General features: G+C 32.4%; 1 protein-coding gene across 3 annotated transcripts in view; it reads left to right on the forward strand.

Moving 5' to 3' along the window:
- Calx (sodium/calcium exchanger 3) overlaps positions 1 to 14,362 on the forward strand; it is a 351,624-nt gene that overhangs the window by 291,199 nt on the left and 46,063 nt on the right. For 2 of the 3 annotated variants that reach the window (XM_089641071.1, XM_089641073.1), the window contains one exon: positions 3,187 to 3,323. In XM_089641071.1, coding sequence (XP_089497197.1) covers positions 3,187 to 3,323 — 137 coding nt within the window. Of the gene's footprint in view, positions 1 to 3,177; positions 3,324 to 14,362 lie in introns of all 3 variants that reach the window. The other variant, XM_089641072.1, reaches the window with a different exon arrangement.

A 14,362-nucleotide genomic window follows, 5' to 3' on the forward strand; every position in this document is an offset into this window, starting at 1 on the left:
GGCAATTTGAACAATTAGTACCTAAATAGAGATAATATTTAGTAAAATCTTGGAACTGTGACAGATAATGATTCATATATTTTTGGGGTATTGTGCCGTGTTGCGCCACCTCCTTTTTTAGCCTACGTTTCGGACAGCATTACAGTGTCCATAATCAGGGCAGATGTGTAATATTACACAAATTAAAATCCAACATTAGTGAGAATTTACCAATATTTTTTATCTTTAAATGGACAAATTTATATTGTTAACGTCATTCCGCTAATGTTCACATTTTAATGGTTGTTTTCGTTTCATTGTTCAAAGGTTCTTTGGAAAATATGAGAAGTGAGAAATTGTTTTTATTTGTTTGATAAATTTCCAGATCACAGATCGTCTTCCAAGAAAAACTCTATTTTTTTCGTTTAATTATAAATCATAATAATTCATCTTTAAAGATATACTTTGAAGAAAATTCCTTATTTACATTTATATTACTTTTGGGAGAGGAATAATCAAATACCTATTCCGAGATCCGTTAACCAAGGATTTAACATAATATATATTTACCCAAATCCGCTGGATTTGTGCAAAAGAACGGTAAAAAATATGATAATTTTTCACTGAATTACTTGAACAAGAAAATGTTATCCGATCACGAATTTACAATTTGAAATTACTTTTCTGAGAAAATGATGAAACAAATATTTTCAGTTTTGCCGTCTACTAGATTTTACTTGATCAGAAAGTTACATTTTTATTGGCTGCTTGAAAACTAGTCGAACTTTGTAGCCGCATTACAGCTTTAAGTTTTAATAAGTATAGTAAGACACCAAAACACGTAAATACTCGCAAGTCGAACAAACTAACTCAATTACAAGGGCCTGCGGGAAAGCTGCGGAATTGCAGCTTAACATGGCTTTGTATGTTGTGAGCTTTTATTTTTCAAACGCTGAGTGCATTTTCAATACTTTGTTAGATAAATTGTAATTCATTGTCATTATAAAAAAATTATGTGCAAACTTCCTCTCAGAAATTCTAGGACATATTTTCAGTGTAATATTTTTCCAATTTCTCTACTACAAATCACTATGCATAATCTAGATTGAAAAAAAACTCGTGTGAATTAGCCTCGATGTCAAATACGGTATTTTTAATATGTTCTTGTATGCAAAGACCCGCGTATTTATATTCGGTATCAATTCACAATAAATCAGAAATTATACAAACAGATAATTAAAGGTAATGCGTTCGCATATTTAATTTCGGCGTAAAAAGCATAAATAAATAACAGTGTGCATATTTAGTATCAACTCAAGCTCGAACTTCCAATTTGCATGCTATCTAAATCAGAAACCAATAGTTTCAGTTACTTATATAAGATTTAATATGTAAATATGGTCATTTAACAACTACAGATAATTGTTGAGTTGATTGATGGCAAAATCTTTACTATAAAGCAGTAAATCTGTGTGTATAAAGCTGCAAAAGGCTCTCTTAAGACACTACTGTTTTCAGCTCGCAAAGTCATTTCCCTAATGTATTACAACAATATTCATTCGAAGGTTTTTTATACTATCAATAGGAATATTGGCAATTTGCTTGATTCAATTTTACAATTAATTTTTAATTGAAAAAAAACAAATTTAGTGAAGAGTTTGCAAACTACAGGCAATGGCGATCAATAAGACTAGATCAGTTCGTGAAAATTCATGTTTATTATTTTGTTTAGTCGTGAATATTACACATTCCCGTATAAAAACTTTGAACAATAAATTTCAAAATATATACATTTAGGTTAATATGTGGTGACCAATACCTACATAACTAATCGCGTACCTTTTTTTCTAACAGAAGATAACAAAAAATACATATTTATAGAAGTAAGTAAGAACATATTTAAGTGTACAACAAACAGAGGGTTAACATAAGAAAATTACGAAGTTATAACAATGTATATAAAATAACATATTATGACGGTGTACAACAGTATGTTATTTCAAATGATCTGCGTAAGGGTAGGTATATATAATATGTTCCAAGCTAAAATGAATACCTTCTTAATTGATAATAACCCGTGGTATTATACTACCTACATTATACTACCTACTTATTATCTAATGGTTAACCCATTGAGTCATCGAAAGCCTTTTTAAAATTAATAGATATTATGAAAATATGTGTTTTTTGTGTATTTTTTGTGTTTGTAATGTTTTAATGTGTGCATATTATGTTGTAGTTTTTATATGTGTATATTCGTAATTGTTAACATAAAAAGTATTTTTCTTTTCATAAAATATAACGCGAGGGTTTTGAATTAAATACGTTGTTCAAAATACTTGAAAGCATAATCTTCTATCGAGCTTTACTTTAGCAAATTTGTGAAAACTTTCGCTTCATTACAGAATTTATGAAGTTTATGCCGAGTTCACGCTTGAATTCTGATGCCAAAGAATCACGTGCAAAATTATTATTCACTTCAGCAGCTTATTATTCACATTTTCTTGGAATTTATACAACTAATAGTCAAATCACAATTATTTATTACTACAATTGACTATGATTATAATCTTAATAAACGACAAACAATAACTATAGTTAAATTTAAAAAGTGTGGCCAAAGATATTACCTCTCGCCTTTAAATTCTTTAAACTGTAAATACTTCATTTGAACCATTTTATGTCGTATCTAATGGAACGTTAGATAGATGGCACTTTCATTTTAAAACAATATAACGTTTGTCCAAACATGTATGAATACCTACTCTACGAACACACAGACAATAACATTGGTATTTGAATGTATTCAATGGAACGTTAGATATATGGTACTTTCATTTTGAAACAATCTAACGTTCGTCCTTACACGTTTAAGAACCTACTGTATAAAAACATAGACAATGACATTAATATTTGAATATAGCCAATTGAATCTTAGATACATGGCACTTTTATATTGAAACAATCTAACGTTTTTCATTACATACTATACGAACGCATAGACAATAACACTGATATTGGGACGTTAGATAGGTGGCACTTTCAATTCGAAACAATCAATGTACAAGTGCGAGTATCTACTCTACAACCACATGGACAATGTTACTTTGATTTTGAATTTGAATTAATATTATGGAACGTTAGATAGGGGGAACTTTAAATTCGAATCAATCTAATATTATCTGTTCTGTTTTTTAGATGAATTAGCGACCCTGGCGACGATAGCGGAAAGCAAGCACCCGGATAAGCGGACGGAAGAGGAGAAGGTGGCGTTGTTGGGGCGGCCCAAGTCCGGGGACGTCATGCGCGCGCAACTCAGGATCAAGGAGAGCAAAGAATTCAAGGTTAGTCAAGAACATCACCAATATATTTAAAAAAAAAACATAATGATTTATAAAAAAATTCAGAAAATAAAATGAAGATGAACCTCGAAATCATTCTTACCGGGGGGTGTATGTCACAAAATGCGTTGCCAAACCCAGTTATAAACCCCGATTTTTTTTTTAACATTAACATTTTAACATTTTTTTTCCACCGATATCCCCAATATAACGACAAACTTTTTACGCTTTTTTCAAGTACAGCCCTCTTTTTTACCGATGTAAATATTATTCTTAAATTGTTGGACATAACGATTTTCACTGACTTGGTATTTCTATATAAAACTCTAAGGACGGGTTGTTTCGAAGAATTCGAACAATTCTTCAAATTTCAAAGTTAATTTTCAAGTTCTGTGAAAGATTTTTCAAGTTCTGTTTTTATTTCAGTTTTTTCAAGCAACTAGCCTATAATTATATAATAACAGAACTTGTATAGGATATTCACAGAACCCGTCCATGAACGTTGAAATTTGATGAATTGCTCAAATTCTCCGAAACAACCCGTCCTAAATTATGCATTTGGTAGTTCAGAATTGTATTATTATTAAAAAGCTTTCGGATTCTTCTACGCAATACTAGAAGTCAGGGTGTATTTTAGTGCAGATATTCTGAATCTAACTTATTTAAACTACGTTATTCCACATCGCCCAGAATTACTAATAGAGGGAAATAATTGTGACGAGCCAGTGGACATCTTCAATTTATCACTAAATTAATACAAAAGATTTTTACTGAGGCTGTTCAATTATGTATAATTTTTAGTATATATTCATATGCAAGAGCGCCTAAAAACGTCGATAGTAATTAAATTTATAGTGTCTTCATTGGTGCCATGTGACTTTATAGTGTCTTCATTGGCAGTGCCATGGGACTTTATAGTGTCATCATTGGCAGTACCATGGGACTTTATAGTGTCTTCATTGGCAGTACCATGGGACTTTATAGTGTCTTCATTGGCAGTACCATGGGACTTTTTATAATGAGTAAGATTAAACATAATCAGTAAGATTAAGAAAGGGACGCTCAGATGGTTTGGTCAAGTAGAGCGATTGAATGAAGAAATGAGTGTAAGGAGAATGCATTACGTAAATTTGAATGGCAGAAGTCAGAAAAAAAAATGAAGACATGGAACGATCGAGTGAACTACTAGGGTCGGGCCACGTCATGAATCAAAATAATAAGAAAATATGTATGAGTGTGAATGAGGCTAGGAGTGTGTAACAAGACCGAGTTTTTTGGCTGTGCGTCCTTTCTTTCTACCCATGCGGGGAAACGGCGTGATGGTTAGTTGGTTACAATAAAATTATCGTCCCAGTCACAAAGTTTCCAGTTTGTGGACACGTTTCATGTAACTATATGTATATTACTATACTTTATAAATTATGTCTTTAAAACTTTCTGCTAAACGTCCAACGGGCACTGGGCATGTTAAACTACATTACGAGGGTACTTTTATACATTCCCTTAGCGAGATTTTGGCAGCGAAACTCTGTTTATAATGAAAATAGTTGGCAGACATCCCACCCAACCGCAGACATCGTCCGATGGAGGGAAACTAAAAAAACCTCACAGGAAGTGAAAACTATTCGCGCCATTGGTCCGCCGGAAGTAGGTAGTAGCGCCGCTGCGGAAAGTTAAAAGCTTCGCAACAAATCGAAAACTTCTGTTTCACTGACAGATTTATTCACTTTTGAAGAATATAAATATATTCCATTATAGTAGGTACTTCCATAAATATATTCCATTTCAGTAAGTACTTCCATAAATATATTCCATTTCAGTAGGTACTTCCATAAATATATTCCATTATAGTAGGTACTTCCAAAAATTCTTTTCATTTTTCTGAGTAAAATAAAATATTTAAAATACCTTCATTTTAACAATGTTGAGATGCTTCAAATTTCCATCATTTTATTTAAATACACATTCCGCTAAATTTAGACTGATTTTCTTACAAATTTTTTGCGGTGTTTTTATGGTAAGGACGAGCAACCTTAATGTGCAGTCGATAAAATACTTAATACTGACCGGTCAGTGGCTGAGTTGGCATCCCTTTGGTTCCCACCCAGGCTTGGTGAGTTCAATTCCACGGCTGGCTCCTCACAAGCAACATTTTTCGCGTACTGTGATGGTAGTGGGAAATTTTCCCGGTATCCCGGGAATGTTTGTCTTTTTTAAAAAACATATTACAATTTAAACATATTAGGTGCCTACCTGTGTATATACTTTTAAACCCGGTAACCCATTTGGAAACAACAAACTTAGAACTAAATTACTGAATTACTTGACGGCCGGCATAGTCCAGTGGTAACGCATTGGACTGCCATTCCGAAGGTCGCGGGTTCGAACCCGGCGTGCGCAAATAAATTTTATTTGATTAATTTGTGTTATTTCACAATTAATTAATTAAAATAATATATAGTGTATTTGCGGCACGTTCCAGAGTGGAAGATACTACCAGTATCGCCCTGGTGTAAGACCACCATTAAGAATTGAAACGTTGCTCCAAATGGCTTTAGCCGTGTTTAGTGACTAGATCTGAATAGCCAGGTACTTCCCCACCTTCCTCTTTCCCTTCCCCACTTACCTTCAGCCTTACAACATCCCCCAATTGGGGATGCCATAGTCTCACTGGCTCCAGACGGGAGCAGTTGGGACTCTTGTGAGGTATTCACTATAAAAAAAAATATAAAAAATAAAAAAACTGAAACATAAAATTAGATTTTCATGCATAGAAAGGTTTTCCTCTTTTAGTTGTATTTTTAAAGCTTTACATAATTTATTTTCCCTGTAAACGTGATTTTTAGTTCTAGTTGATATGGAACAAAAGTAGATCAGTGTCTGTAAACAATTTAAAAACACATAATTTTTTTTATTTATTGGCTTGTACTGTTTTATTAAACAGGTGCTGTTAGGTAAGAAAACATAAGTTTATGTACAATACCAAACTTATAACGATTCAATTAATTCACAAATACAAAACACAAGAAATAACAACTAACACATATATTAGAAACACTAGATCTCAAGGTCAAAAAAATATTCAACAAATACTATATTTAGGCTAAAAAGCTTCCTATGCTATGGTAATAAACTCTAGAAAAAAATCCCACTCTCATTCAAAACTCACAACACTATTTTAACAGTTAAATCTCAAATAAAAAGCTTAATACAAAGTATAGTTAAAAGGGAGTTTAGAAATAGAATAAATACTGACACCAATTACAGATTGACGGCCGGCGTGGTCTAGTGGTATACGCTTTTGACTACAGATCCGAAGGTCGCGGGTTCGAACCCGGCGTGCGCAAATAAATTTTATTTAATTAATTTGTGTTATTTCACAATTAATTAATTTAAAATAATATATAGTATATTTGCGGCACGTTCCAGAGTGGAAGATACTCTCAGTATCGCCCTGGTGTAAGACCACCATTCAGAATTGAAACGTTGCTTGAAATGGCTTTAGCCGTGTTTGGTGACCAGATCTGAATAGCCAGGTACTTCCCCATCTTCCTCTTTCCCATCTCCTTCCCCTCTCCAATACCTTTAGCCTCACAACATACCCCAATTGGGGATGCCATAGTCTCACTGGCTCCAGACGGGAGCAGTTGGGACTCTTGTGCGGTATTACTGTAAAAAAAAAAAAAAAAAAACAGATTGAAACTGAAACCACTCAATTGAACAAAAAAAAAACCTTGTATAATATTTATAATTATTTCTGAAAAAACACTGTTCAATTTATCTTTGATTACTTTATATTGTTAATGCGATGCAATACGTAGTAGAGCAAAATCACGTGTTTTTGGTTTGAAAATTTGGTCGCCTAGAAATGTTTCAGATGCTTTAATTAAATACTGCGAGTAGAATACATCTTGGCCTTTTAAATAATCGAGTATTTTTGAGATAAGTCTTTTTATAAGCCTAGACAAAAATAATGTAAAGGCCTATGAAAACTGCTTTAAAGTTCAAAATCTCCTACTTACGCACCCATTTTCGGTTATGATTTAATGTGGCAAATTAAGTTATTTATAAAATGATCTAAAAAAATATATTTATGCCTGAACATCCACAAAATAAAATAAAAGGCACTTTTTGGACATGTTTTTTTCTTGAATAAATCAAAACAGGCGGATGGTGTTAAGCGGGAATTTAAACCTTATCGCTTTCTACGTAAGGGTTGTTATTGATAGCGGCGCAATTAAAAATATTACACGACGTAGTGCATCGCCTTAAGCTAATGTTTATGAGACAAGGTTTTATGCATAGCATAAAGGATAACAAATAATTAGTCAGCAAGCATAACATAATAAGATAACAAATAATTATAAGCAATAAATAGTATAAGTAATAATAATTAAAAGTAATAATTATAAGTAATAAAATAAAGTTGGTTGTTTACAGGTAAAAATATAATAAGCAGTAATTGTTAATTGAAGTACTAATACATGTTGAATTATTTGGCGGGTTGGAAATAAGCCGACATAGCTCAGTGGTTCAGAGCACCCTTACTCGGGAGATATTTTCAATTTGTATTAATATTTCAGGCGAATAATTATTGCTTATAACTAAATTTTAATTGCATGTAATTGAAATCCTCAGCACAGGAGATCCCTGTGAGAATATAATTATATCTATTTGTTACGAAAAAAAGATAATAAAACAATTATTATTTTTTATATTATTTGAGTACCTTACAAGAGAACATTGGTACATTTATGTTTTTTATCAATTTAAGGGATTGCATACAGATGAATAGTTAAATTTTTGTCAAAAAATAATACTAGAATCTTCGGTTCAGCTATTCTTAAATTTACTACTTTTAGAATGTTCTTGAGATGATTTAATTTCTTAACCGAGCTATGCAAAAAATAAAATAACTTTGTTTATAAGCTTCAGGGAATCAAATGGAAACATGTTTTACAAAAGTGGTCTAGTACTTATTAGTAATTTCATGTGTCAGTGTTCTCCCCGGAAGCTTGTCAGAGCATTTGATCTATTATCAATATTAATTTTATGAATAATTATTAAAAAATCGCACTGATTGATATTTCAAACTTGTGTTTATTAATCGTGTGTGTTATTGACTGGATCATAGAGATGTACAATCGTTGGCATATCTTCCCCTAGATAACAATAAAAATATCTATTCCACGTATAAATATTTATTTAGTCGATATTACTTATTACGAATCGGTGATTACTAAATATGTAATGTTAACCATTAATAAATATTTTATTTTCATACATTGATACATGCCAAAAGTAAGAAATGACCTTAAGACCGTAAGAAACAACAATTTATCTGGACTTGAGAATATCACATCAGCATCTGTTAAATAAAGCCACTCTTTGCTATGTCGATCACATTTATTATACAATCCCTTTCCTTTTATAATAATAAAACAGAACGACGCTTCGGTCATAAGCTGTTGATCGTTTAGTTCGAAAATTCAACAAAAGACAACAAATATAATTCAGTATCATAAAAAATAAATGCTCGCATTATATCTAGAGTGTTCCTGCTACAATGCGTTTTGTATTGGCGAGCGTTCTAGAATATTCTTGTAGCGTCGCGACAATTATTTCGCTCAAATCATTTCAAAAGTTTGTCATACAAGATGGCCGCCAGGAAATTTCTCCTCATCCTAGATGTGGCTTCAATGCGATTCTGTCAAAGTTTTTTTTAAGTTCATGGACCTATTGATAAATTAAAGGAACCACAGAGCCGTCTCTAACATTAGATACAGGTATCATTGAGCAAATCTTGATAACAGGATTTTTATTTAGACCTTTAAAATAAAACAGCAGCGTCTATAAACGACCGGTTTATATTTGAAAAATAGTCAAAAATTGCCCCAGTACCGTTCCGCCGTTTTAGGTTGTGCATCACTGAAATAAAGTGTCGTAATGGAGGTGTGGCCAACTGGAAAGCCGCTGGATTATTTTGTTTCTGAACGATTGACCAAAGCACTTCGTATTATTGGAAAGGGGATAAGAAAATATTTCCCAGATTTATTTTTCGCCCAGTCAAGTTCACGGAATTCGACCCTTTCCTAATATAAAAAAGATTCACCGGATCACATTTTGGGATGATTTATTATTCTCTGCGTTGTGTTGGGGAGATCATTTATCATGGGTCATCGTTGCCTTCACGAACACACACGTTTTATTTACCTCGGATGGCTTTAACTTTTAAGTACAAATTATTGAATATAATAACAATAATGTATTAGAAAATGCGCCGTAATTCCGGGTGAAATAAATCTCTGATGGCTAAAACTAATCTATATTAGAAAATAAGCTGAAATACAGATTTTATTTCTATTTAATCGATAGTTTCCCAGCTCCAATAACAAAGTATACTTACTTTATGTATTTATTGTATTGTAGGTATAATTATGTTTAGGCACGACTGGTTTTTCACCTTCCAATGAATAAAAGTTTAAACTTAATATAAATTTTTTTCGATACTCGATTGATGTATTTCAATAAACAATTAAATTAAACTCCATGAGTTAACTCTGTCAGAACCATAACACTTATATTACAGAACAAATTTGATTGGATAATACAGAATGCTTTATTTCACCGAATTATTAAAATAATTTCCATCGTTTTTATTCATTTTCATCTCCGGGGGGCTTAAACTAAAAAATGCGATGAAAGGTCTAAAGATAAAGACCCATTTACAATTAAACATTAAACCCACAACTATATCCATTAATTAAAACGGCCAGAAGAGCATTCAAATTCCAAGGTCAAAATACCGTAGGGACTCTTTTTCCTGCCTATTCTACAGACTTGAAAACCTTTGAGGTATTTTCTAGAATTCAGGAATGGGCCCTTTAGAGCAGCGTTCATTGTGTTCCTGATAGAGGATGAAAATTAATGGAAATTCAATTTGCCTTTTCCTTTGAGAATGAGGCGTGTGAAGAGGATGAAAGTTTTCACCTGCCGAACATAAGGCAAATTAAAAGGTAACATGAACGTACATATCCGCATAATTGTAAATACTTTAACAATTTCAACTGGCACATTGGAAATAGAAGTTGAAGATACTCATACATCACCCTTGTGAAAGTAAACTATTAAAAAACTAAACGTTGCTTAAGTTTAGTTACCAAACCTAATTTCTTCCTTCTTCCCTCCCTACCTCCCTCCTCAAATTATTCCCTACAGAGATGACTGAGTTCCACTTACTCTAGGCAGGTAACAACTTCCATACTAGCGACCAAACATTTTATTCCTAATTGACATCAAGAAAATTTATAATCAGGATAAAAGACATTGTCTGTATTAAAGCTTACCACACAAATACATAATATTTGTGTGCTGTACCGCAAACATTCATATATCAAATAACACAACAATATCCATACATACATAATAACATATCACAACAATATTCATACATACATAATCATGTAAATATCATCATAATAACACATTTAAACAATTAAAAAAGTTCTGCCTTTCAACATATCGAGCTGATAACGTGGTGAAGCTTCTTACTTTGTCAATGCGTGAAGCTCTTTATTTTAGAGACATTTAACCCTTCGGGCAATTTTGGTATATATTCTTCACAGACCACAAACAAGTCTTTTTAGGAGATATATATCCCAGCCTGACACGGACTCATATATGTTATACTGTCTCATTTTGTATTACGGTGAGAAACATGCTTTTATATATCGTGCTTTCAGTTTGCATTCAAAATTTTACCATAAGCGCTCCGAAATTTTTAAAATAATTCTATGAAACACCATTTGCATTTGAAAAAATATTTTGCCTCTTTTAAAATGTTTTTAGATTAGACGAAAACAAGTGATTTTTTTATTTATTTGGAAAAACCAGCAGGTTTTTTTACATCTAAAAATAATAAACTTATGTTGTGTTCCCACAAACAGTTCTCCAACTCGTCGTGGAAGGAGATTATAAATTATTGTTTCTTTGTGATAAATCAGGGATTTATTCATACTCTGCGTATTACTATGACTCGATAGTCGACCTAACCAGAAACTGGCTAAATGGAATCTGAAACAATAAGTCTGGGAGCATTCTAACTCGTCCTGGCGACTACTGGCTACTAGCTGCCATCTTGCGGACTTCCACGCAAGCTCTATGCACTGCCCTCTGTGAGTGCATCTGTGAAGCTCTTACTTCTCAACAACTTATAAACAATACAAATAAAATCTAATGACGGATTTCTACAAAAACATCAAATTATAACAAAAAACTAAGGGTACCTCCGTGCGCTGAAATATTTACAAAAATTCAAAATTGTAAATATTAGATAAATAATAAGATAATTTATAAGAACACAAGTAAATTACAAAATATAAAAACAAATTATTCTCACTACACTATCACCAGTAATAATCGCTAATATATACCTACAACTAAACTGAACAAATGTTTATAAAATGAATGGTATGCAACTGAACAGGATTCATTGCAACAACATGATATCTTGCAGTATGTTATTAAAAATTATTAATTATTCAATGTTATCTACGATGTATCTTTTAAATGTTTTTGAATTACGCGAAAATACGTCAATATCATGAAAATTCTTTTTAAATAATTAACACGCTCTGATTATAAAAGCGTTTTTCTGTTATTAGTAGAGCTTGAAGCTAGAGCTTGGGACTGTAAAATTAATCTCGGACAAAAGGGGCTGAAATTATCAATAAAACAATTGATATATATATTTTTAAATTTAATAATAATAAATTTAATAGTGTAATTATTAAGTTCTGTAAGTATTTTTTGGTTTTTGATATTGTTACAGCTGTTTCGGCTTTCAAGACCATTTTCAAAGTGTGGTTTAGCCACGTTTAGACGACTTATTTATATGATTCTATTTTACCCCGTCACAATTTAAAATGATATATTACCCGTTAAACCGATTTACTGATAAAATAATTGTGACAATAGATTTCATATTCTGTAGTGGTATTTCGAAGTCTGTTTTCCCCACATTAATGCTATCTTAATTGTTTAAACAATTACAATATATATTGTTTAAACAATTAAGATATTCCCCATTTTGTTTGTCATTATTTGCTTTGTTGTTTAGTGTTTAATTTGATTGATTTGATTAAACATTCATGTATCTTAGTTTTGGGTACACCTGATCTATGTGCTTGTATTTTCTTTATTCTTCTTGTATTGCGCATTCAAATATTGATATGTTAAAACGTAAAACACATAAACCAATATTTTAATGTTAAGTTAGCAGTACGATATTTTCGTTCGATTCCATTGATGTATTATATTTAGATGAGACATGAAGCAAAAAAATAGATTCCGCTTCTTCACCTCCAACTCTGCCAACGCTCTAACTAAAATTACCGAACCTGGTCTACGCGCACCGCTTAGTGCGTCCTCATAGTGGAACAAGTTTCAACGAGATCGCAAACAAGTTCGCAGTAACGTCTCTTATTGTAAGTCTATGATTAATTATTAGATTGTGCCTAGTTTTATAAGAATTTAGTTGATAGAAAGGGATTGAATTCCGATAGAAAATTGAAAATTCTAAAGCCCACATCATCATAAAATAGTTATAAGTGCAATTATTATTAATGTATGCATTTCCATTTGATGTTCGTTTCCTGTGAACGTGACCCAAACTGAACACATTGCAATAAATTATCGTCAATGTCAGAAATGCATTATTTGTTCGGCTATGAAAGACGGATTGTTTAATCTTCCCAGTTAATTGCCTCGCTTGCCACCGGAGCGAGGATTGGTGCAATATGCTCTGATGGCAGAACTTTTACGAGGGAAAAGTGTTGAACATAACCGGATTTTCAAAGTTAACAAGTTCCTACTGAATTAGTTTTCTTAAAATATTGTTATTTAACGCGATTGTTCGTCAGTCGTTAAGTCAGGAATTGTGGCGATGGTATGAGACGATTGCTCTTGCAAAGAAAAGCAAAGCTTGCTCTATTTCTACCAGCTATAAAACTACGTCTGCATCTACCCCGACTCCTCTACATAAAATAATGGCGCTTAAAGCAGGTTGAATTACTTTACTGTTCTCATAGAGCAGATCCCTGTTTTCTACGTTGCATCGTTTCATGCAGCAGTTGTAATATTGATGTTGTATTCGCGCTATACAAATTAATGTACTGTGGTGTTAGCTGCCTGCTCAACGAGTAACACAAATCTCTAAATAGTATAAAACAAAGTATGTCTGTTTGTGCGCTGCTTCTAAACTACGCAACGGATTTTGATAGGGTTTTTACTATCATTAAGAGAATTTCTTCCGGAAGGTTTATATATATTTAATGTATGCATATCATTTTTATAGAAATTTGAGAAAAGTCAATGTTTTGTAATCAAGTCGTGAAAAAAATAATGTTCAGGCCCATGTTATGTTTGTGCTCGGAAAACTCGAAAAGTAGTTGACCGATATCACTGAAAATGTCAAAATATGTTCTTATTAGCGCAATAGTGTTTAGAGAGTGGTTTGACAGTAAAATAAGTCGGGGCGCTTGACGAATACTTAACGCAATATCTCTACACCGAAATGAGATACATAATCGAATTTAAGTCGGCGTAATACAGTTTTTTATAGTTACATTGTGGTATATAGTAAAGAATGGTGGAAAAAGTCGGATCCGCCTAAGAAAGATATTATTTATAGCGAAGTATTGCGGGATTCGCTATAAATAACTATAACCACATAGGCATGTGATTCACCTTAATACCTGTATGATAGTGTATGGCCACCCTCAATTTTCTTACCATTGACTAGAAAAGTTTTTAAAACTGCAGGTTTATTGGTATGTAGTACACGGAGAAAAAGCATATGCCTGGTTTATTAAAATCATTTTAAAAACTTGATGGCAAGCCATTTCCTAATAAAATATTAGTACATTCAGAACATATCGGAACACGTGACCTTATCCTGATAATTATAATGACTAAATGCAACAATATTAGAACTTTAATGAACACGTCTTACGACATCCTCATAACATATTCGTGTTTTACTG

Source organism: Hesperophylax consimilis, chromosome 16, assembly GCF_061612785.1.
Source record: "Hesperophylax consimilis isolate HC1 chromosome 16, BYU_Hcon_1.0, whole genome shotgun sequence".
NCBI classification, from domain to species: domain Eukaryota; kingdom Metazoa; phylum Arthropoda; class Insecta; order Trichoptera; family Limnephilidae; genus Hesperophylax; species Hesperophylax consimilis.